This window comes from Prionailurus viverrinus, chromosome B2, assembly GCF_022837055.1.
Source record: "Prionailurus viverrinus isolate Anna chromosome B2, UM_Priviv_1.0, whole genome shotgun sequence".
NCBI lineage: Eukaryota > Metazoa > Chordata > Mammalia > Carnivora > Felidae > Prionailurus > Prionailurus viverrinus.
The window spans coordinates 63,553,882-63,577,204 of record NC_062565.1 but is presented as its reverse complement, the minus strand read 5'-3'; the positions used below and the strand labels follow the sequence as shown (position 1 = coordinate 63,577,204).

The window sequence follows — 23,323 nt, the reverse complement described above, 5'->3', positions numbered from 1 at the left end:
TACTTAGAACAATGCTTGTACATTGAAAGCACTCAATAAAAAGTTAGTGACAATGTTAGTTGCACTTGGTTGCCAGTCTAGAATGATGACACTTTTGAAAGTCAACAGCGGTGGGTTGCCTGGGTGGTTCAGTCGCTTGAGCATCCGACTTCAGCTCAGGTCATGAATTCATGGTTCATGAGTTCGAGCCCCATGTCAGCTGTGCTGACAGCTCAGAGCCTGGAGCCTGCTTCAGATTCTTTGTCTCCCTCTCTCTTTGTTCCTGACCCACTTGCACTCTGTCTCTCTCTCAAAAATAAATAAAGATTAAAAGAAATTAAAAAAAAAAAGAAAGTCAACAGCAGCTGTCACTTCAGGCCTGGGTCTCCTTGGCAATAATAAAAAAAGATGGCCAAGAGGATTTCATCATCGGGATTTTACAACAAGTAAAACTTCAGGACACTCAGAATCTCTCCCATGTGCTTTTCTCCTTCTCTTTCTTCTTTCTTCTTCTTCTTCTTCTTCTTCTTCTTCTTCTTCTTCTTCTTCTTCTTCTTCTTCTTCTTCTCCTTCTTCTCCTTCTTCTCCTTCTTCTTCTTCTTCTTTGCTTTCTCCTGTGTTTCTTCTTTACCTTTAATATTAGAATCTTTATTAGATTCTGTGGGTTAGTTTCTTTATTTGTGTTTTACAATGTGTGTCTGCGTGCATGTGCATGCACACATGCATGCATGCTGTGTCCTAAAACTCGTAAGATGAAAAAGGAGAGCCTTTGAAAGGGTTCAAAGCAGGTGCTCGGGGTGGTGATTAAGATCATATACTTAATAACATAAATGAACTATAAGAGAATTCACTGAGTAAAGTGCCATAGTAAATTAGGTATAAGATAATACTAGGTGTGCCCGACTGTGATAAGAAGTTTATTTAATGCTGACTTTTATCCAGTAAGGTGTCTGCTACTGTATGGGTTTGTGCATGAGAGGATAAGGGGGGAGAAGAGGGAGAGAGGTGTATATATGTATCATAGCACGTGTTTCAGTTACAGATATTTCCAATATTCAGTTCCACAATGCCAGGAGGTGATGATCACACCAAATATGATGGAGTGGTACATTGAGGCTGCCCTGTATTTCACTGCGTTATTCTTTTATTTGTGACTACTGTGCAAAGGTCACACTCCATTTCTCTTGATTTAAAAAATAATGTAAACAAATGAACAATTACAGTAAACTATCTGATCATGGAATGAAGAGATGTAGAAAGAAGAAAAAGTGGACAGATCTAATTTCAATGCTACTGTCTTAGTTACAAAAACTTATCTGCATACAAGTATATCAACTCACATTTTGGGGAAATACCTGAGATGAGTAAAATTAAAAAATAAATAAGTAAAAGAAACATTAGCACACTTTGATTAATACTCTGATCATGTGCAAAACAGTCAGTCTTCAACATATTAAAACTGTTTTATAATTTAGGCACAAAGATGTTCATTGCAGTGATGTTTATTATTATGGAAAGTAGCAAGAACCTATATATTCAGGAAAAGGAGACTGGGAAAGTGAAATAACGTATGTACAAACAGTGGAATAACACACATTGACTAAAAGTTACATGTATATTTACTGGGTTGGAAAGATGGCTGTTATATATTATCTATCAGGTGTTAGGTAAAAAAAGTCATTTATAAAACAGTATGAACACACTTTTGGGAAAACATATATTACTTGTATTGATACATTAGGTATATGTGTATATTACATATAAGAGATAAAAATATGTTCAAAATAGTGCTTGTCCAAGATCAAGAATGCTTATCTCCATGTGGTGGGATATGATTGACTTTTTTCCTTTATATTATCTCTGTTTTCATATGTCCTTCAGTTATCATGGATTGTGTGTAATAATAAGTAAAAATGGGTAATTTAGACACCTGTACACAAACACACATGTACACACACTGGAATGCCAGTGAATAAATGCTTGAGTAATCTTGGCAATGGGATGACTCCAACTCTACTAGTTCTGCTTCCCATCTCTCTACCTCCTCACACCACCCCCCTTATTTGACTTAGTGTTCAAAGAGGTCAGGCATTCTCAACTAGGGCAACTCTGGTCCCCAGAAGGCATTTGGTGATGTCTGGAGACATTTTGGTTGTAGCAATTGGTGGGAAGGTGGCAGTACTATGTCTAGTGGATAGAAGCCAGGGAGACCGCTTACCATCCTACAATGCCCAGGATGGACACTTACAGGAAAGAGTTATTTGCCTCCAAACATCAACAGTGCTAAGGCTGAGAAATCTTAGTCTAGTTAAAAAGAAAATGAGTGATGGTTATAGCAGGAATATGTGTCTGACACAGGAAGATAAAAGCTTTCCAAACTGGAATAGCAGGTTAGACTTAGTTCTGAATAAAGGTCATCCTTGTTAGTGTACCTGCCATGTGGCCTGCTTCTGCGTCCTTTAATTGGCCTATATTAGGGCTCGAAGAGATCTTGGATCACATACACCCTAGCCTTTTCATATTGGGGCACTTGTAGGAATCTGAACACATATTGTGTAACTCAAATGATGAGACAGTTGCAGCAGACAGGCTTAAATAATGATGAGAATAGTAATATACATACACGTTCTCCTTTGGGGCCTCTATCTCCAGGTTTACCCATGATACCCTGAAAAACAAATGTCAACACTAAAAAATCACTGCTTGTCAAGATTTTTCCTCAGCCTGCTCAGCCAAGTATTCTGGCAGGTACTGTGGATGAAGTTTTACATTAGAACACTTCTTTTAAGTGGTATTTTCCATACCTGAGCACCTGGTAATCCATCTTTTCCATTTATTCCCTATAAAGACAAAAGATGATCAATATTTCTAATTCTACATTAATAGACATAGTTAAAGACAATTAAAGGGTAAAGCTTCAAGGACTTAATCACCATATTTCTGATATTTTGGTGAGGCAGTATGGTGAAACAGAAGACAATGTTGATAGACAGCCATGAGTTCAAATTCTGACTCTGTTACTGCTAAGTTCTATTTACTTCAGGCAATTTACTTAACCTTAAAAGCATCATCTTTTTTACTTATAAAGTGAGGATAAAATAATGGCCTCAAAACTAAGGACTTGGTGAAATAACAGAAAATGCCTAGTTCACTGTAAATAGTCCACAGGGTTATTTTCCTTACTTATTCTATTAGGTACATTCTGAACACTAAGATGTCCCATGGCGTTGAGTGGCTCGTGTGCAGCATTTATTGTTACCCTCTAACAATTTTCCAGCACAGAGAGTCATTCTCAGTAAATGGTCTCAGTTGCTGCTGGGGAAATTTCATAATATGGCCAGAGCATGATCCTACTATGAAATAAACTGTCAGCCAGAGAATGATTTGTTATTTTTCAGTTGGAGAATATGAAAGAAAAGTAAGAAATCTGTAACCATGGTTTTTCAGAGTGTTAAATATTGGCTTTTTCTTAGTAAACTGGAAGTTTCCCGAACTTTACAAGGCAGTTCTGGAGGTGAAAATAAAGCCCCCTGCTCAGAGACGTATAAGACTGAGAGAACTACTGGCTGGGAGATGTAAGAAGGAAAAGCACTTGGGGTCAAATCAAATACCTAGAGTCCAACAGCAGATGTGTTTTGAGATTTGGTTTGAAGAGAGAGATCAAGGTGAGGAAAATGATTTCTTAGCCAGCGGGCAATTGCATGGACATGCTTCTCTGAAAAGCCTGGGGGAGTTTTACTGTGCTGGAATAAATTCTGTGAGGACGGAACTGCAGACAACCATATGTTTTCACTGTTGTAAATTACACTAAAGTCTGTCGCAGCTGATAACCCAACCAGTCTCCAACCTTTCTGAGGCATTCTGGGAATTATCTAGAGTACTTTAACCAAGAACATGTTACCTGAAGTGTATGGTTCACAGAATTTATTACATCCAGAAACATAAGCAACAAAAATAAAGTGGATTAAGGAGAGGATGTGAAAAAGACAACAACTGTGTCACTTGAATAAAAGAAGATAAATCTAGTGTAAAAATGTAATTCATGCTTTTGGTAACTGTGTAAGAAAAGAAATAAACCTATGGTCTTTTTTTGTTTTTGTTTTGTCTCTTGTAATTCATCAAAGACTATCATATGTGTTCTCCTTTGTATATAAAGGTGTTATTAACTTTCCCTAGGTGAGTACTGCTTTCAGAGATTTTTTTGAATAACCCGTACATATATGCTTTTCCCTCCCTCAACTCACTTATCTGGAAGAACTCCATCCTTGGGTATAACCAGCTTTGTGTCTACACATGTCCACATTGGAGCAGCTGACTGGTTGAAGAAAACACATAACCTTGCCCACTTGCTCCAATCGAAATGTATGATGGCAGATTGCAGGTAGGCCCTCTGTATTACCAGGCTATCCTGTATTTCCTGATGTGACTCCCTTTCCTTCTCTCCCAAAGTACTCCCTCACAGATTGTGCTGTGTCTTCAAATCTCTAGCATTACCACCCTCACACTCAACTGATGACCGTGACTCTTCTTCCACTGAGAAAATAAATAGGAGAGAACCACCTCACCTTCCTTCCCTCCACAAGATCCACTAACCTACATTTACTTATACACCAACTTCTGCCTGCCTCCCTCTTCCTGTTAAGAAAGAAGAACTGTCCCTGTTCCTTGTAAAAACCAATTTTCACTTCTGAGTGGAATACCAGTCTTCTCCCTCTACTCAAAGTTATTTCCACCCATATGGTATCATCAAAACTTCCCCTCTCAACTGGATCACTCTTACCAAGATATTAGCATGCTGTCACCTCTCCTACTGAGGACCTCCACATTTCTAAATCCAGGGGAGAACTGCCAGCTCTCACATTACTGATCTATATGTTTATCATTTCTCTGTCTTAAAATACTTAGTTCCCTTGACATCTAGGAAACCTCATTCACCTGGTTTTCTTCCTATCTCACTGGCTGTACCTTCTCAGTCTTTTTGCTGGGTTCTTTTCCTAACACTTGAAGTACTCTCTTCCCTTCTGATCTGTAGTCACTCCATTTCATCCAGTCTCAGGTTTAAATACCCAGATGAATCTCTCCAGTCTAACCTCTCCATTAATTCAAGATGCATATATCTACCTTTACTCGACATTTCCACTTGGGTGTCTACAAGTGCTCTAAATTGAATGTGTCCACAACAGAGAATTCTTGGTTTTCCCTCCCAAACCCACCCATTTCCAGTCTTTTCCATTTCATCAAAAGTACCACTGTGACATGGCTGCTCAGACCCCACACCACAGCTTTGACTTGTCTCTCCCTCACACTCCACATCTGGTCCATCAGTGAGTTTGCAGACTCTCCCCTCAATATACCTCCTAAACTACCTTACTCCTCATCATCTTCCTGTTCTCACCATCATAATTTCCCATGGAGATTATGGCATGCTTCCTGACTCTTGTTTTCTTCCATCCTGCTCCCTATAGTCTGCTCTTCACACAGTAGTCAGAGTGATAACTTTAAAATGTACTCCAGTCATTTTCCTTCCCCACTACAAATGCTTCAATGGGCTTCCATCATACTTCAAATGAAATCCAAACTCCATTCATGGGTTAGAAGTTCCTCATGGCCTGGACACCACCTGCTTCTCTCTTGGTATCTTTCCCACTCTTGTTTAGCTTAGTGCATGGCTTCATGCCTTTTGCTGTTCTTTCAACACACCAGCCTCACTCCTCGATGGCCATTTCTCTTCCTTGAAACAATGTCTCCCACAACCACTCCAAGGTTTGATCTCTCACTTAATGCAGGTCTTTGCTTAAATGGCATACCTTTTTCAACTGCTCTATTTAAATGCTACTCCAGTGCTTCACCCTGCTTAGGGCTTTTTCTGCCTGAAATTGTGTGTGCATGTGTATTTATTTGTGTGTTGTCTGTGTTCCTATACTAGAATGTAAACCCATGAGTTGCTAGCCTTTAGTAGGTGCTCAAGAAATAGTTGTTGAATAAACAAATATACTAGAATGTAAACCCATGAGTGCCTAGCATTTTAATAGGTCCTCAAGAAATAGTTGCTGAATAAACAAATTGCTGTTTGCATAATCCCCTGGGAAAGCATTTAGGGAATGGTCAGGGGCTGGGATAGGGAGTTGGTAATAAGAGGTGAAGGGGGAGGCAGGGTTTGAAACTATTTATTGAGTGCCTCCTGTGTCCAGGCACTGGAAATGCTTACCACATGTCATGTTACTTAAGTGATTCACAAAACCCTTTGAGTCACAATTCAAACCCATATCTTCCTGACTCTAAATTGCATATGCTTCCTGTATTTTCATATTGCCTTCTCTGTGGAGATAGTGGCCAGGGAACGCTCAGACCCAGAAGGTCTAAACCAGCCTCACGAACTCTGTGCTGCTTGTTCACCTTCAGTACCCACCTTCTCCTAATAGCACTCCCTCCCCATACACACCATGGCAAATAAACAAGCAAAAGGAGCAGTGACCTCTAAAGAGTAAACTTGAGAGTGGGATGGATGACATTCATCTTTATGCCCCCTCCCTCATGGCCCAGTACATCCTTAGCAAACAGCAGAGACTGGATGAAAGTATGTTTAATTGAGCTGAATTAGTAAGAATGATCATTACAACGTTACATCAATATATATCAGTAACCAAGAGCTCTTTTAGGACACTAAAGGATGCTATATTTAGAAGCATGATTTATGAAAGTATAAGAACAAGGTCCACAGATAAAGAAAGGTATCTGAGAAAACAGCTTCTACATTGATTTTTAGCTTAGCACCCAGGAGTTATATCTGCAAGCCTTCAGTTTCTTTATATTTTAGGACGTGACAGGCCATTTTATTTTTTAACTCTGAGAACATCAGACTTAAGAAATAATGAATCTAATTTCCTGACACTTAAGACAAAACAAAACAAAATCTCACTTTTCCCATCATCGTTAAATACATAAAGATACTTCAGAGAGAGCTAGGACACCCCCAAAAGGGAGAGTCACACTCCCTTAGACACAACAAATGTCAGATTTTCTGAGGAGATAGGCGAACAGGCAGTGCTTAGAATAGTTCTCAGAATGGCAAAATTTAAATAGTAAAAAGTACTTACTGGCCTTCCTGAGGGTCCTTCTGGTCCAGGGAAACCTGTATCTCCAACAGGTCCTCTGTCACCCTATAGACATGTCACAGACAAATGTTAATTGCTCAGAAAAACTGTAAAACCACATGAGGTAAGTTAAGTAAGTGGCTCGCAACTCACCGGTTCCCCTGGAACTCCGGGAGGCCCTGGGGCTCCAGGTTTTCCCTGGGAAATCAAATCAAGGAGAAACATTAGGAGCCAAATTATTGCATGATGCCATGTACTACCCCTGCTCGCCACCCTCCCCCCCCCACCACCTGTGAATTTAATGTGCAGCCAGGGCTGTGGCTCTTTATACTACAATGGCATTCCTAATGGGACAGAGTCTGTGGGGACATATACTTGACTCTGGAGGCTCCAAGGTACAGACTAGAATGCAGTTCTCTAATGTACCTATGTGTGGATGGCAGAGGGGCAGGAGGGGAGGATAATATCTTTGAAAATACTAAACCAGTGTATCATCATTAGTGAAAATCCATCTTGTTCCTAATTGACTAGCAGCTCTTCTTTACTTTGGTGGTTGGGAGGGCACAGAGAGTCAAAGAAATCTTTCCTAGATTTTGCATTTTATAAGAGGATTTTTAAGTTCATAGTAGGCTAGCCTGAAAAAAACCACATGTTCAGCTTGAAAAGCCATGTTTGGTTGAAAGGGAAAGGACAAGACTGATTTGTTCCAACACACATGGCTTTGAGGACTAACGATTGAGAAACATTAGGTAGGGAGACCACTGGGAGGAAAAAGGGAGGAAGATGGTCCAGCAGAGACTAGAAGTGAGAAGTACCCAAGTGCCCAGACCAAACTTAAAGATGTTGGCTCTGAGAGGGAACCACCTCCTATCCCTTAGACCTAACATGGATAGAAAAATAAATAACGAAGGGATGTAGGTATGTGGCTGAGGCTGCAGAAACACTAGTAGGTTCCCCAGTAGAGAATCTGAAAGAGGGAGGGCCTTTTTCTCCTCTTGCTGTTTAGAACTCTGGGAGGAGCCCTCGTCACAGGCACAGATATGGCTGAGTGGTAGAAGCTAGGCAGACACAAGGCCTGACAGAGCATCCCTGGTTCCATAGGTTCTATGGAACTCCTGAAGCTCCCATGGGCCGGAATTGGGGATGTGCTACAGCTGAGAAGGCTAATGTCCAGCATGGTCTTGGCATAGAACACAAGGGGTAGAGTGCTTGGGCCTTGAGATCTGACACAAAGGGATTAGGAACTTGATAGCAGGCAGCAGCAACCCCAAAGGTCAGGTGGAGCTCAGAGGACCTGGGGGAGAGCATGCTGTGTGGAGGCTTTCCCCCACTGCCGGCACTGACAGACACTTCCTCCTCTACACCCACATGTCATCCTGGGAAGAAGCGGGAGAAAGAAGCCCAGGTGAAATCTCTGGATGAACTTGAATATACTAGAAAGGGATAGACTGATCTCTTCTTAGGAAGAGCAGGATTGGGTCTCCTTGGTACTCAACAGAGTGATCATAATGAGTCTGAGTAGGCAGGTTTCATCTCTGCTGCAACATGAATAATCCCCTTAAATCTGTTTTTTTGTAGTAAAATGTACATAACATAAAATTTACCAGCTTAATCACTTTTAAGTGTACAATTCAGTACATCTATACTGTTGTGTAACCATCACCACTATCTCCAGAATCTTTTGAGTATTTTATTTCTTGAATCATAGTAAGATCCACTATAAAAAAAATAAGTTGCATTTTTAATTATACAGTTGTATACATGCAATGAGTAAATCTCTATGCCTTCTTTATTTCTGTAATTGTCAGTTAATCCTCTTAATTATGAGATAAGAAAACTGCATTCTAAGTAAATGTATAGGATCTTTAGACAGCCAAGCCCCTTATTTCAATCATGCTGTATCCTTCAAAAATATCTTTGGAGGTCTTCATTTGGATTGCCTTTTGAGCCTGTCACTCACTTTTTCAATACTTTCATTGGTTGCCAATATTTTTCCCCTTATATACATATGTAATTTAGGGTCATAGCCAGAAGTAACTTTTAGTCATACCTGGGTGAATACAGTGGGAACTAAGCTTCATGATACCACGTGTAAACAAAAACAGGGTATGAATATAAGCGGGGCAGGTTGTAGGGGGCTCAGGGCAATTCTGGAAACAGAATTCCAAATATGTTGCTAGGAATAGTCATGATTAGGGGACAGGAGAAGGAATGGGATTAAGTGTGAATTTACTTTTAGGAACAATACTTTCTTGTATAAAAAATCCTGACATGCTTGCTAAAGAAAATATTTTCATGTTACTTTTCAATCATACTAATGAATATTTACTTTGATCTAGAATAGCTAAATAAGGGGATTCCTCCTCTATAAAGGATGATTTTCTGCAGAGTATGAATGGGTTTTAAGTTTTTGTTATTAGACTTAACCACTAAATAGAGTAAAGCAGAGTGGCCACTGGCCTTTTAAAGGATAGAGGTGGTGGGTGGTGGTGAGCGCCAGTGGGTAGTGATGGATGTTCTGGGTGGTGTTTGTTCTTAGTAGGTGTCAATGAGTGGTTGTAAGTGGGGATGGTAAGGCCCTTTCTTATCTGTGTTCTTATGACTCAAGTACATAGTTTCCATTGACTTTCCTTCCCTGGGCCTACCCTGCAGGGGCACTGAGCAACAGTAAGTGGGCTCTTATTCATAAAGCATGGCCACAAAATTTTAATTAGAGCATCATGAATGAAGATCAGAGCGATCCCTAGGGCTCAGAGAAATGCTTTCAACCTTTCCTGGAGTACTTCCTATTCATTTGAAAAGACCTTGATAAGATTAAAACATTTGACACCAGAGAGCAACAAAAATGATTGAGAGGCTGGAAGGGCTAGTTTACGAGGAAACATTAGCAGCAGTAAAGATCTGTTAATAACACCAGGCCTAGGGAAAACTCAAGCAGATTGTAGCTTAATACGAAGAACTTGAAGTACATGCCTGAGCACAAGAACTTTGCCTTTTCAGGGCCAAGAAACCTTAAATGAGGCAAGAACACAGAAACAAAACAAGCTCCCCAAATTTGGTTTTGTGTACTAACATATTGGCACCAGTAACTGGGCATTGCCTTCCCCACCGTTTACATGAGTTGGGAAGGAAAAAGAAAAAGACAAAAAATAAGAAAAATGCAAAAAGGAAAGGAGCATTCTTGAGGATGGACAGGGATGAATGGGGTTTTATTTTTTTAACTGGATGTTTCCAGAACCTAATGGAGATTAGGCAGGAGATATCATGATTAGGTAGGAGATCAGTAGGAGATTAGGTAGGAGGTACCATGTGCTCCTCAGCCATTTGGCTCCCTAGCTATAGATTTGCTGTGGAGATGGAACTTCTTCCCTGTGAAAATAACATGAGATACTCTGGACTCACCGATATTCCGGCTATTCCTGGGGGACCTGCTGGGCCCCGATCTCCCTGTTGGGATTAAAAAAAATTGCTACTTATAATGATATCGATAGAATCTTTACCTACAAAATTAGTGTTCAAATAATCATTTGGATTTGGTAAAACTTTTCTTTGGTATTGATAAGCATTATCAATATCATCAGATGGGAAAATAAAATGAGCAGCTAACTGAATTTGTTAAAACTTGTTCCCCTCCATAAAACTAAAGCAAATACGAATCTTAATGAAAATAAGCATTTAGGTTATTTCTATTACCTATTTTTAATAGGACTCCACACATACAGCTAAAATTAGTCAAGACAGTATTTTCATTCCACATATTCAAAAGTAATCCATTATCAATATTTAAAACAGAGAGCACACTGAATATCTTCTAAAAAGTTTTCCCCATACCTGCCTTATTGGATGTAGGGTTAGAATAAAAATATTTAGAACAAGAAATTTTGTAGTTCTCTCATTAGGCCATTAGAAGATCTCCTGAATTGCTCTGAACAGTGGAGTGACTCAGCTCTTTTTCCAAAGGCAATGTGGTATTTCAGATAAAGCTGACGATGCTAAAAGTACTAATGATTATATATGGGATAATAAAATGGCAATTTTTGTTGAGCAGAACCTACATTAAAAAACTTCATAACTTCACTCGGGGACATAAAAGAAGACTTGATTAAATGGAGAGATATGTTTTGTTCTTGGAGGGCAAGACAATGTTGTAAAGGTGTCATTGCTACCCAAACTAATTTATAAATTTAATGCAATTCTTATGAAATTGCAGCTAGATCAGATGATATTAAAGTTCACTTGGGATAATGAATAAATGAAAAGATAAAAGAAAAAAATTAAAAGAAGAACAATAAGGAGATTAGCAGTACCAATATTTAAACATATAATAAAGCTTTAACAATTAAAATAATGGAATATTGGCATAAGATTAAGCAGTATATCAATGTGATATAAAAATGTTACATAACCTCAGAAATAGACCAACATCCATAACAGGATTTTAGTAAAGGAGATGTATTATTCAACAAATAGTGCTAATAATTTGAATAGTTTCCTTGAAAAAAGTTTAATTCCTCTCCTTATGTTATACTCCATATAAATCCCATATAGATTGAGTAAATAATAAAATAATATGAAGTACAAGAAAACTAGAAGAAAATGCTAAGTGACTACCTGATTTTGGTTGAGAATAAAAATAAAAGGAACTCAATGCATAAAAGCAAAACAAGAAACCACAAAGGAAAATCATTTGCTATTTGACTACATAAAAGTTATATTTACATATACAATGAGATTAAACATGAAAATGAAAGGCCAGATTGACTAGGATATAAACCCTAACATATGAGATAGAAGTAATATCTTTAATATGTAAAGCATAGCTATAGTCAAATAGAAAAAGAACTAATAGAATAGTAGGTAAACAGTATGAACAGGTAATTCTTGTCAGATTCACTCTGCTCCTTTTAAGCAATGGGATTTTTACACATGAAATGAATAAATTGGAACTTTTCATTCAATGGAAACTTTTGTATATCTGAAAAGGTTAACATTAGGGCCTTCTCTTGGATAATATGGTTCTCCCAACAGTGAGGTCTAGCAGTTCTTTGAACCACTCCTTTAACCATCTTGCCTCTTATTTCCATCGTTGTATTTGAGGCTTTGTCAGTAAGAATAACTGTAACCCCTCCATAATGTCAATTTCATAAATTATGATATTGGACCACCATAGTTTTAACTAGTCTCTTGAGTACCTTGGACTCCCAAACTTTTGATGGCCACCAAGACTGCGAATCCATTGAACAGATTTTTCATTATTCATCAACTCACTAGATGGCCTCTCTCTCTTAATTATTTAGTTTAAATTCTATGGTCACTTGCTATAATCACTCCCTTTGTACACGACTGACTCTCTTGCCCCATTCTCGCTTCTAGTACTCACCTGTCAAAACTGGAAACTTGTTTAAATCTATGTCTTTACCCTAGTGTACATGCTGGACGAGATCTCCCTGACTAGTCTCACTTCAGTTTATGACCATGAACCTCAGTGGGGAGGGTGGAGGGCCTAGGGCTGCCGACTCAGCATACTCTGTGGTCCCTGGACTCTCCTTTTCTCTTAGAAGACCCTCTCCTTAAATCTCCAACCTCTTCTCACTCAACTTCATTCTCAGATGGTGAACTTTTTCCTCCATCTCTTAGAAAATTTAATCAATCAGAATAGAACTCTACAGACCCCAACCAATTCTTCTTCCAATGTATCAGCATCTGTATCCCTATACTCTTTTTTCCACCTGTTACCATAGATCAACTATTCATTTCCTCTCTGAAGCCAAACCTTCTATTTATATATTAGTTCCCATTTTATTTTAGCTATTTGAGAATGTCATTCCAGAAATTCTCCGCTCTCCTCCTATATCATCACTCCCCTGACCCTTTCTACTGGATTATTCCTTTAGCATATGACTATTATGATATTTCTATGGTCCATTCCTAAAATCCATTTTATAAAACCTTAACCTACTTCCCCCAGCAGCCCCCAGCCCATTTCTTTGCTTTCCTTTACAGCAAAACTTCTTGATCATTGTTTATACTGTATTTGCTTTCTCTAATTCTTTTTTCTTATTCTCTCTTAAATCTATTCAAATCCAACAGTTGCTCCTACCAAAATAATGAAGTAATAATTATTATTGCTAAACCTCTATACTGATAAATCCAATGGTTAATACTTGGCCATCCTACTTGACCCCATCCCCATCATACTTCACCTATTTGCAGTGTTTGAGACAAGTGATCACTTCCTTTACCTTGATACATTATCTTCGCTTGGCTTTCAGGACACCTAGTTTTCCTCCTACCTCCTGGTCATTTCATCTCAGTTTCCCTTGGTCATTCTTCCTTTTCTTCCTGATCCCTTTATATTGGAGGCCTCAGGGCTCATCCTTGGTCCTTTCCTCTTTTATGAAATCTACTGTCATTCCCCTGGTGATCTTATCAAGTCTTCTGGTTTTAAACTTGGTTGTTCCAAGCATATAGATATCCCAGAATGCTCCACTGACTCCTTTTTCAAACTCCATGCCTTCATATTGTGTTGCCTACTCACTACTTCTATTTTTCTCTCTAATAGATACTGCCAAATTTGACCTCATGTCCAAAATTATACTGATCATCCTCACCCTGTCTACACAGCCTCTGCCTATTCCTCATTTCAGGTGATGACTTCCCCATCATGCCAGTTTCTCAGGTCAAAAAACTTGGGAGTCGTCCTTGACTCCTCTTATTTGGTTCTACCTTCCCAGTATATCCAGATTCTAGCCACTCCTCACTATCTCCACCATTTCTACTTTGATCTGAGCCAACCTGTACTATGGGAATAATCTTCTAATAGGCTTGCCTGCTTCCACTCTCGCTTTCCACCTGCAGGCCTATCACCCTGAACTGACTGAGCCACCCAGGTGCCTCTATGTTCTAATACATCTTGAACCAAGGTGAATTTACTGATAACATGTTTGAATATCACAGCAAAGTTAAATTGCTAGACAAGTTTTTAAATACTTATTCTCAATCTATACTTACCTTGCCACAGGATCTATAACAGAATTTGCAGACTGGCACTGGTCCTCTCTGGCTACATTTTGAGTAGTATTGCCTTATGTGACCACATGGCTTGGCTACACCTTACTTCTACCCCTACCTCTCTGACCTCATCTACCACTCTCTCTTTCCCTCATTCCCCTGGTCTCCTTTGGTGTAGCAGCAATGCTCACGTCTCAGGGCATTTAGACCTGCTATTTACTGTTTCACAAAATTGTATACATTTATGGTATGCAGCTTAATGATTTGATATATTCATACACTGTAAAATATTCACCAAAATTAAACTAGTTAACATCGCTATCACCTCACGTAGTGGTAAGAACACTTAGCAAATTTCAAGTAGATGGTAAAGTATTACTACCTATCATCACCATGCTATACACTAGATTCTTCTTTCAGGGTTGAGGGGACTTGGCTATCTCTCCCTCATGCTTTCAAGTCTTTGCTCAGATCTTGCTTTCTCAGACTCCTACTTACAGACCCCTCTCCTTTAGCACACGTGAGCCCCCTTAACCGGTTCTTCTTTCTCCTTCTTTCCACAGTACTTACCAACATCTATTATTTATTTATGTTTATTTTAGTTTCTGTATCCCCTTCCTAAAAAGTAAGTTCCTCGAAGGCAGAGATTTTTGTCTGTTTTGTATTCTTAGGTATCTAAACCTAAAACAGTTCCTGATCCAACAGGAGGTGCTCAATAAACATTTTTGAATGCTGAATCTGTGACATTTTTAACCCCTGTACTTACCTTTATACCTGGAAATCCTTCTAGTCCTGGCAACCCCATTGCACCAGGTTCTCCCTGTTAAATATGAACATAGGAAATTCAGAAACAATGACCAATAAAGTTTTTTAAGCATTGGTTTCAAACACAAAGATTTTTTTGTTTGCCAAAAAAGTATCCCCTCAAACACGGATTAGCAATTTAGCAAGTAATCTGTATGCTCTATTTTCAAACATCTGCATTCTTGCATTTGGTGTTTGTCAACAGTTTGAGGATCAAGCTAGTCCCTGGAGAAGTATGAATATAATTTCTGATTAATTATTTTTATTCTGATTAAGAATCTAATTAGAACGAATCCCTCTAGTCAGTGATAATGCCAATTTCAATAAGAATTAAAGGAAAGGCTGGGCTTTAATGAAGTTTGCCTATTTGTGAGGTACCCAGGGATGCTAGATGACCAGAGAATATGGCTAAACTCCTTAAGAGCAGAGGAAGATGAAGGTCTGATAGTAAAGTTGACCATCTTTCAGTATTCTCCACAGCAGGACATGAATTGTGAATGCTTCAGAGGGTGGCCCAGAAGCAGCATCTCCGGTGATTCTAAAAGTTATAGCTCAAGCTCATGGGTCACTGGGAGAAGATAGGTAAGCATTTCCATTAAAACAAATCTTTTACATATTCTAGTGGATGGTCCCAGGCCAACTGGAGACTGCAGGTTCTCAAGGAATATATTTAGAAAAGTTACTTTTGGGATGAGCACTGGGTGTTGTATGGAAACCAATTTGACAATAAATTTCATATATTGAAAAAGAAAAAGAAAAGTTAGGTGAAGGACACTGCTAACTTTGAGCAAATAAACATTAAGGCTTTTAAATTAAGAGAGATAAAGTAGGTAGTTGTTTGATACATCCTTGTTAATGAATTAATGTTAACTGCAAATATTTTCTTAGGACACTGGATGCTTTCAACATAATCACATAGAAAAGGAGCTTTCATTCTCTGTAAGTATATTTTTGCATGCATAATTCTACTCTGCTTCAAAATATGACAAAGGCTCCAACTTCCATTATTATTTATGATACTGTCCTTATTACAGAATACTTAATGAACAGGCAGATGACTTGATACTTCTCATGCCTTAGAAATCTTTTTAAAGGTCCACTAATATGTAACCTGTCAATCAGACGAAAAAAAAAAAAAAAGATGTTCAGATTCTATTCTGCATAAAGCTCTGTAAAAGAGGTCCTGGGTTATTGACAAAGGAAATGAGCTTTTTGATTCTCTTTGTTTACATTCTCAACAGTCCTTAGGACAGAGGAAGGTGGTCACCCAATCAATCAATATTTATTTGAAAGTACTTAATAATTAAATATTTAATTGAAGCTGCTTATAAATTAAATACCAAAGGAATTAAATGGGGAACCTCAGAAGATAAATTCAATTAAGGGTAATTTTTTTCTATAAAGGTTTACTGAGAAGATTAGAAACAGTGGTGTACATTTACCATCATGGCAAACGAAGGATGCCGAAGAATAAATCTCTCCCCCCACCCCCCACTGCCAAGTGACTTTTTCATTTTCTACTCTGACCTATAATTCTACCATTCCTGGCTTATTTTTATGGTAAGAAAGTATTATTTCTCTGTAGGGGACAACTGGTGTGAAATGAAGGGAGGTGCATGGTAGTGGTGACAGCGGGCCCAAAGAATCATTTCAAGGGTATATGTAAGATAAACCTGAGGGTTTACACAGTGTTTATTTCATTATATTCCAGATTTCTTTTTTTTGCTTCACCCACTTAAATCACATCTCTAAAAGCAAGGAACATCCTTCAGTCAGTTTTTATCCTTTATCTTTTGTTGTAGCTAAGAAATTTGAAGCTTAATTCCTTCAAAGTCTACTCAAATCTGTGTATATTTTTGTTGCTACCTGTTTTCCAATCCAAGTGAATTATAACTTATTCTTTATTATAATACTTTTAAAAATATGTTATGACCTTGATATGCAATTATTAATGAAAAACTTGAAAGAATATTCCAGAAAAGTCAGTGTGAAGTCTAGGTGCCTCTACATGATTCAGAGGGGCTGTGAGTCAGTAGGAGAGGGAAAGACCAGGAAGAAACTTTTATCAACAAGATAAAAGAAATCTGAAGTTAGAGTGGAGGATATGATTGGTGAAAGCATAAAAATTGTTAACAGATAAAAGGGGGGCTACATGAATAAGAAAACAAAGGAAACTTCTGAATTACATTATTGGGGTTCAGAAACTGGTACTATCTAAATTGAAATTATGCTTTCAGAGGTAAAACTGGCTCTTAATATATATTGGCCAATAACAAAACATATGTGCTTTAATGCATGTCCTTTGAAAATATATTTAGATATGCAAAGATTACCTTGTATGCTTCTTGTGGTCTTTAAAATTTACTCATCTAGTTTTACTAAACTGTATCGTAATGAAAGGGACTTAATTTTTTTCACATGACAATGGAAAATAATTTGAAAACTTTATTTCAGTTTCAGGCGTATCTGACTTTCAGGCATACTGTATAAATCAAGGTTAAAATGTTAACACAAGTGCAATATGAGAGAACATATTCAAGGACATATGCTTGAGAAGAACATGAGAGGAAAAACTACCAAGGAATAAAGGGAATCTAATAAATTTGGCAGAACCTTCAGAATGATGCTCCATGGCTGAGAAGGATGCTTGAGAACAACTGTTACCCTCTGGGTAGCTGGGGACATGATCTCTTCTTCCCGTGCTGAGTGTTAACCTCCTGGTACACCTAATAAGCAGGTTTATGACAGCATACTGCATTTCCTACAGAATAACTGCCTAAGACATTCAAAGCAAACACACAGTCCCTTTCTTTTTGGGGGGAGGGGTAGGGAGAGGCTGGGTACATATTAAGGAATTCCTTTCCAGTAAGTATTTCTCTTCCACAATCTACCTAACACTGGGTTAACCATCAAAATAATGCTAGCAGAAAAAAGTGCTCCATTTATTAGGAACTGCATTCGTGCCTTCCTCCATCACAGGGCGATTCTGAAAGTATCCTAATAAAAGAGACAAATGCCAAAGGCAGTGGCATCAAGACCAAAGCATCTTAAAAATGAACACATTGCTGGTATTTCCTTGGTTTCCTGCCTCCTGCTTCCAACATGTTAACTGATGAACATTTGAGAAGACAGGCCATCTTTTCCGGATGCTCTTTGTTCAAACTTTAATAAAGACTTATTTTTTAAATGACACAAAGCATGGGAACATACATACCACTGGGCCAGGGTCTCCTTTTGGGCCCTACAAGAAAAACATGGGAAGTCACTTTGAAAATAATGATGGAAAAGCAAAATTATAGAATGTAGAGCATTTTAATACAATTTGTTTTATACACAGGAAATATCTGCAGGTTTTATTTTGCTACGGTTTGGATTTGAAGAATAAGATGAAGAAACATAACTTGATGGAACCCCCACGAGCGTGACTGCTTGGACACTGATTTTGTTCTTAGATGTACAATCCAGAAAGTGACACCACCATGCAGAATGCTGTTTTTCGTGATTTAGGCTGTGTATGTTTGCTCTATTTATTAAATTGGTTATCATTTATTTCCTACTGCATAAGATTTTGGTTATATTTGTAACATGTATTTTTTTCAGTGAACTTAGGAGTTGTTCGTTTACTTATTGTGGCTATTCAGCTAAAGTATACTTGGTAATGAACAGCTGTACTCACAGGGGGGCCAGGGGGGCCCGGAAAACTGGGAACATTCACACCTCCCTTCAAAAAAGAAAGAACACGGTGAGAACAATTTACAGCAACTCATCACTGGAAAATAATTTTACATAATTACAAAAGTAAATACCTGGATTTTATATAAACTGCTCATTCCATTTCCTTCATTGAATGGTACACCCTTAGGAAAGCGATGAGATAAAGAATTATTCTTTTTTAACTCAATAGTCTATCTTTTATCTTTTTACCAAATGATATTTCTCTGATTTTACTTTAGAAAGGGAGTTTAATGCTACAAGTATAATAAAACCAAGTTTCTATTGTTGGCTTTTCAAAAGAAAATGTGTGTGTGTGGTGGGGGGCGGTGTGTGGGGAATGGAAAGGAATGTGAGCTGTACCTGGAGCACAGAGAGACTTTCAGTGAGGGTGTGATTAATGTTCGGGTCTGACAGATAAGACGCTAATGCATTCAGAGGAAAATACTATTTGCTCATTAAAATTCAGTTTCTGAATTGCCAATTTATGCTCACTGTTTACAGCCCGGTGACCTGCAGGCTATAACACGGTAGTGCTGATGAAGATGTGAACAGGGAGCAATTTGGCTACTGAAAAGTAATTTTTTTCTACGGTCTCTTCATAGTAAGTAGAAAATTAAAGTAAATGGGGGAAATGATGTTACTCACAACCCTTTGTGGATGTTTCTACAAAAATATATTCTGTAGAACAAAAGGGAATAAGAACTTCCTAATAAATCTGACCTGTGAATAGAAAGCCCCCTGGTAACTAACAGAAAGATAACTAAATTGAGAATCTAAAAAATCATACAGTTTGGGGGCGCCTAGGTGGCTCAGTCGGTTGAGCATCCGACTCTTGGTTTTGGCTCAGGTCATGATCTCACAGTCATGAGATCGAGCCCGGAGTTGGGCTCCACACTCACAGCTCGGAGCCTGCTTGGGATTCTCTCTCTCCCTCTTTCAAATAATAAATACATTTAAAAAATTCATACATTTTGGCATTCAGGCAAAATTTGCATATAAAATTTTAACTGGGGCCTTTTATCCTTCTTTTAAAAATTTCCCAAAGAATCAACAACCTGCATTTTTCCCTTTTGTGATTTCCACATTTCAGTTACAAAACTGAAGAAGCCATCATTTCATTGTTTTTGGGTGATGGTGGCCAATGGTGTTCAGTGAATGGGATTTGCATACATCTTCAACACACTAGTGATGGAAGGAAAAATGTTCCATTCATTTATTCCTTTATTATTTCACTCACTCATTTGACAATTGTTGAATGTCTACTGTATTTTAGTGTGCTGAGTCCTTGTCAGATGAAAGATATTTTTGTCTGAGATTTCCAGAGAAGGTTTCTCATAAAAGACAATATGTAACTTATCTTGAACAGTGAATAGTTTTGAAGAATTCAGGGGGAAGAAGATTTCCTAACCCCATGGAAAATATAGGTCCCTTTTGTGAACTCATGCTAATTTTGATTGTTATGTCCACAGGAGAGGGAGTGAATTTTAGGATTTGAGCCCCAAATGCTTTGTACCTTGCTTCTTTGTCAAGGGAAAAGGCAAGTGAACAAAATGAGCAGAGTTAAGAAAACAGAGTGCAAATCTTATTTATGTGCATAAAGTGTGTGACTGCATGCAGCCTAATAACATATCTTTCTTGCCTTCAGAAAGATGAATTCTGTCCCTTCTTAGGTGAGTTTGGTTTCTTAAAATATTCCTGTGAGGTAGGGTGGAAAAGAACATTTGGCCTGGACCAAAGCTCTGCTGTGATTTAAGCGTGGCCCCACATGAGGGCAGACTTGCTACGGAGAGTGGTACCTCTCCTCTCCACAGTCTCCCTGACAAAGTGCACATCTGTCTCAATCGCAGGCCTGAAAACATTGCTGGCTCTTGTACATTTTATTTGCTACGTGCTATATAAATAGAATTTCTCTGCATCTCAGACATCGTGGATGATAATGAACACATATAGCATAACACCAAATTCTGTACCAACTCACATAGCCAGAAGGGAGCTCTTTTTAAAGCGCCTTTTTTTCTGTATGAGGCTCATTGAGGTTAAATGACTCTCCCAGGGTCTCTCAGGTAGGAAGTGGAGAGTCAGGGCACACACTCAGGTCTCCAGAGTCCAGAGTAGGGATGCCCGTAGTATGCAAATCTGAGCACTGCATATTAGGGCTGCACTAAAGGGGAAAATCAGGTCTCCCCAAAGCTTCATTGGCTATCATTTATATATCTATGTGTGTGTGTGTTTGTGTATACACACATATATATACACATATATATACATATATACATATATATACACACACACATATATATACACACACATATGTATATATATAATATATATACACACATACATATATAAAAGTTGATATATATGTATATATGTATATACACACACACACATATGTTTCAGACAACTTTTGTCCTTGAGCATATCTAAATGTAGTCTGACCTCTGAGTTACTAACATATATGAATTTAAGTTTTAAACCTGAAGTAACTCACAGGCGGTCCAGGTGGTCCGGGTCTCCCAGGGGGTCCCTCACTGCCCTGCAAGGGATATAGAGACCAAAAATCAATGGTTTACACATTTCTACACCAAGTTTATGAACCAGATTGTGCTTGCTCAGAGAGCTGTATTCTAAAATCAATATGATTTTGTTTTAGCCTTGCAAAGTCTTATTCAGCTTGGCCTTTTCTTTCACCTGGGAAAATACATTCCCAGACCACAGGAAAGGTGAATGCCTTTTCCCATACCCGTTCGGATTGCCAGTGTGTGGGCCCCAGGGATCAAGCTTATTTTTAGATGGAGCTAGGCTGCCTGGGTGATCCTGCCCTAGACTTTAGGTGTAGCTGGGGAAATTCTGTCCTTGTCGGGGTGTAGAGTAGCATACTTCCAAGCAGGGACAGGCTTGGGGATATGCCTTCCAGGGTCAGCCCCTCAGTTTCAGCCTCATCTCTACCACCTTCATCTTTGGGGAACCAGAGGACCATCCATATAATCTGACTAAAGTATAAAATCACACCCTGTGTTGTGTCTTGCGGGAGGAGAAACTTCTTTCACTCCCTAAGGTAATATTAGACTTTACAACCAAGTCAGGCACATCCCGTTGAACAGAAGTGACTGTGGTACAACATTGTTTAAGGAAAATGTTCTTTAAAGTTTAAACAGCCTCAGACATTCTGCTTACAGGAGAAGAAGACTAAAAATGGAATTGTGAAAAATGAATTCAAGCTGAAACCTGAAAAATGGATTTCGCTTTTATTTTTATAAAACATACAATGCTTACGGATCCATATTAAGCAAAGATATTATGGTCCCTTTGATGCCTTTAACCAGTTCTTCCTGTAACTGTGCTTTTCTTTTAGAATAATAGCCTCATAAAATCTTTAAGTCCCTTAATGTCATGGGAATGGCAAGAAACGGTTAATTAAAAAAGAATCCAGAGACAGTAAAATTCCTGCCTATAATGCCCCCAAATTTTGAGGGATTTCAGTTCATATCCATGAATTTGATGAAGGATTTCATTCCAATCTCCCCACTTTCTTCCAGTAACAAAAAAAAGTGTCATAAAAACTATTTGTATCTTTATCAATGAAAATAAACTGTAAAGTTTTTATTGCAATGTATCTGCCTGAGAATGAGTGACAACGAGTATATTGTATCTTTCCCCAAACTGCTTTGATGGTGGCTAGCTCTCTAAGACACGTCATCTGCTGGTGACTGCTAGCAGTGTCCTCCAGGGAATTATGTCATAGTTCTCATGAACTATGAAAGCACAACAAACAAGGAAAAATATGTGCCTGTTGAAAAGACTCTTTTTTCCTGGCACAATTAAAAGTCGTATTTTCATCCTTGATTGTGCCCCAAAGCTCATCTCAGTGTGGAATTCCCATTAACTTCAAAAGGCATATCTCTGAATAATTTCCATAGAGAACAGAGAAAAAAGGCTGGTGGGGTTGGGCAAGCTTCTTGGGAAGACTATCAGAAAAAAATGTGCAGAGACTATCTAAAATAAACACATGGCTCCTTTCAAATTTTTTTTTTTAATTCCTTTGCTTCTTGATGCCACTATGCCCCATTTTGGTCATTTCAGGGTAGAAGCCACCTGAGTAGCTTACGTGGATTCTTGATTCTTACTCCCCTCATTTGAGTACCTAATCTTATTTCACTTGTTGGCTGGCTGTGTCTGGACTTACAGTGTGGAGCCGATTTAGACCTAAAGCGGGTAAACATATGAAGCCCTGTGGTCTTTCTGCCTGAGACTCGTCTGACCATAGCAACCCATCTGTCCAATCAACTGGACTCCCCAGAAAACAAGTGTCCTAATTCCTTAGTGAATTTCCCCTATGACTCTCAAAGGACAGAACTTCCAGATTTTCTCAGGGAGCTGTCTGAAGCCTTGGTACCTGTGGCTGGAGTTCCTGATACAAACCATCTTACCTGCACCTCTTCAGAAGGCTTCCCCCACTCCATCCTCATACATAGCTAGATGCCAGGACCCTGAATCCAGCTTGGACTTTTACTATATGGCACCAGTGTTCTATTCATTCTTTTTCCCTAGGAACCTGTATTCAGACCAATTTTTGTGTGTATGTCCTTTCAAGCCCCCTACCAGAGTAACTATTCCCTGACATTATTCCTACTTTCAGGCTTTGCTTGATTTTACAGATCTCTCTGTGAATGGTCTCACCTTGCCATCCCCCAAGCCCCAGTTGAGACAGTAAGTGAGGC

The 23,323-nt window shown here is 38.6% G+C and overlaps 1 protein-coding gene and 1 long non-coding RNA gene across 2 annotated transcripts in view; one reads left to right on the top strand and one right to left on the bottom strand.

Annotated features, from left to right (window-relative positions):
• Positions 1-23,323, bottom strand: part of COL19A1 (collagen type XIX alpha 1 chain) — a 354,142-nt gene that overhangs the window by 18,544 nt on the left and 312,275 nt on the right. The window contains exons 37-46 of the mRNA XM_047860196.1: positions 21,094-21,138; positions 18,695-18,745; positions 18,565-18,609; positions 18,103-18,129; positions 14,851-14,904; positions 10,476-10,520; positions 7,227-7,271; positions 7,077-7,139; positions 2,784-2,819; positions 2,603-2,647 (exon numbers count right to left, since the gene is read on the bottom strand). Of these exons, the coding sequence (XP_047716152.1) occupies positions 2,603-2,647; positions 2,784-2,819; positions 7,077-7,139; positions 7,227-7,271; positions 10,476-10,520; positions 14,851-14,904; positions 18,103-18,129; positions 18,565-18,609; positions 18,695-18,745; positions 21,094-21,138 (456 nt within the window). The remainder of the gene's footprint in view (positions 1-2,602; positions 2,648-2,783; positions 2,820-7,076; positions 7,140-7,226; positions 7,272-10,475; positions 10,521-14,850; positions 14,905-18,102; positions 18,130-18,564; positions 18,610-18,694; positions 18,746-21,093; positions 21,139-23,323) is intronic.
• On the top strand, positions 15,775-17,654 carry LOC125166321 (uncharacterized). The gene is made up of 3 exons (XR_007152426.1): positions 15,775-15,827; positions 16,293-16,448; positions 17,343-17,654. It is a non-coding gene; the product is annotated as an uncharacterized LOC125166321 (long non-coding RNA).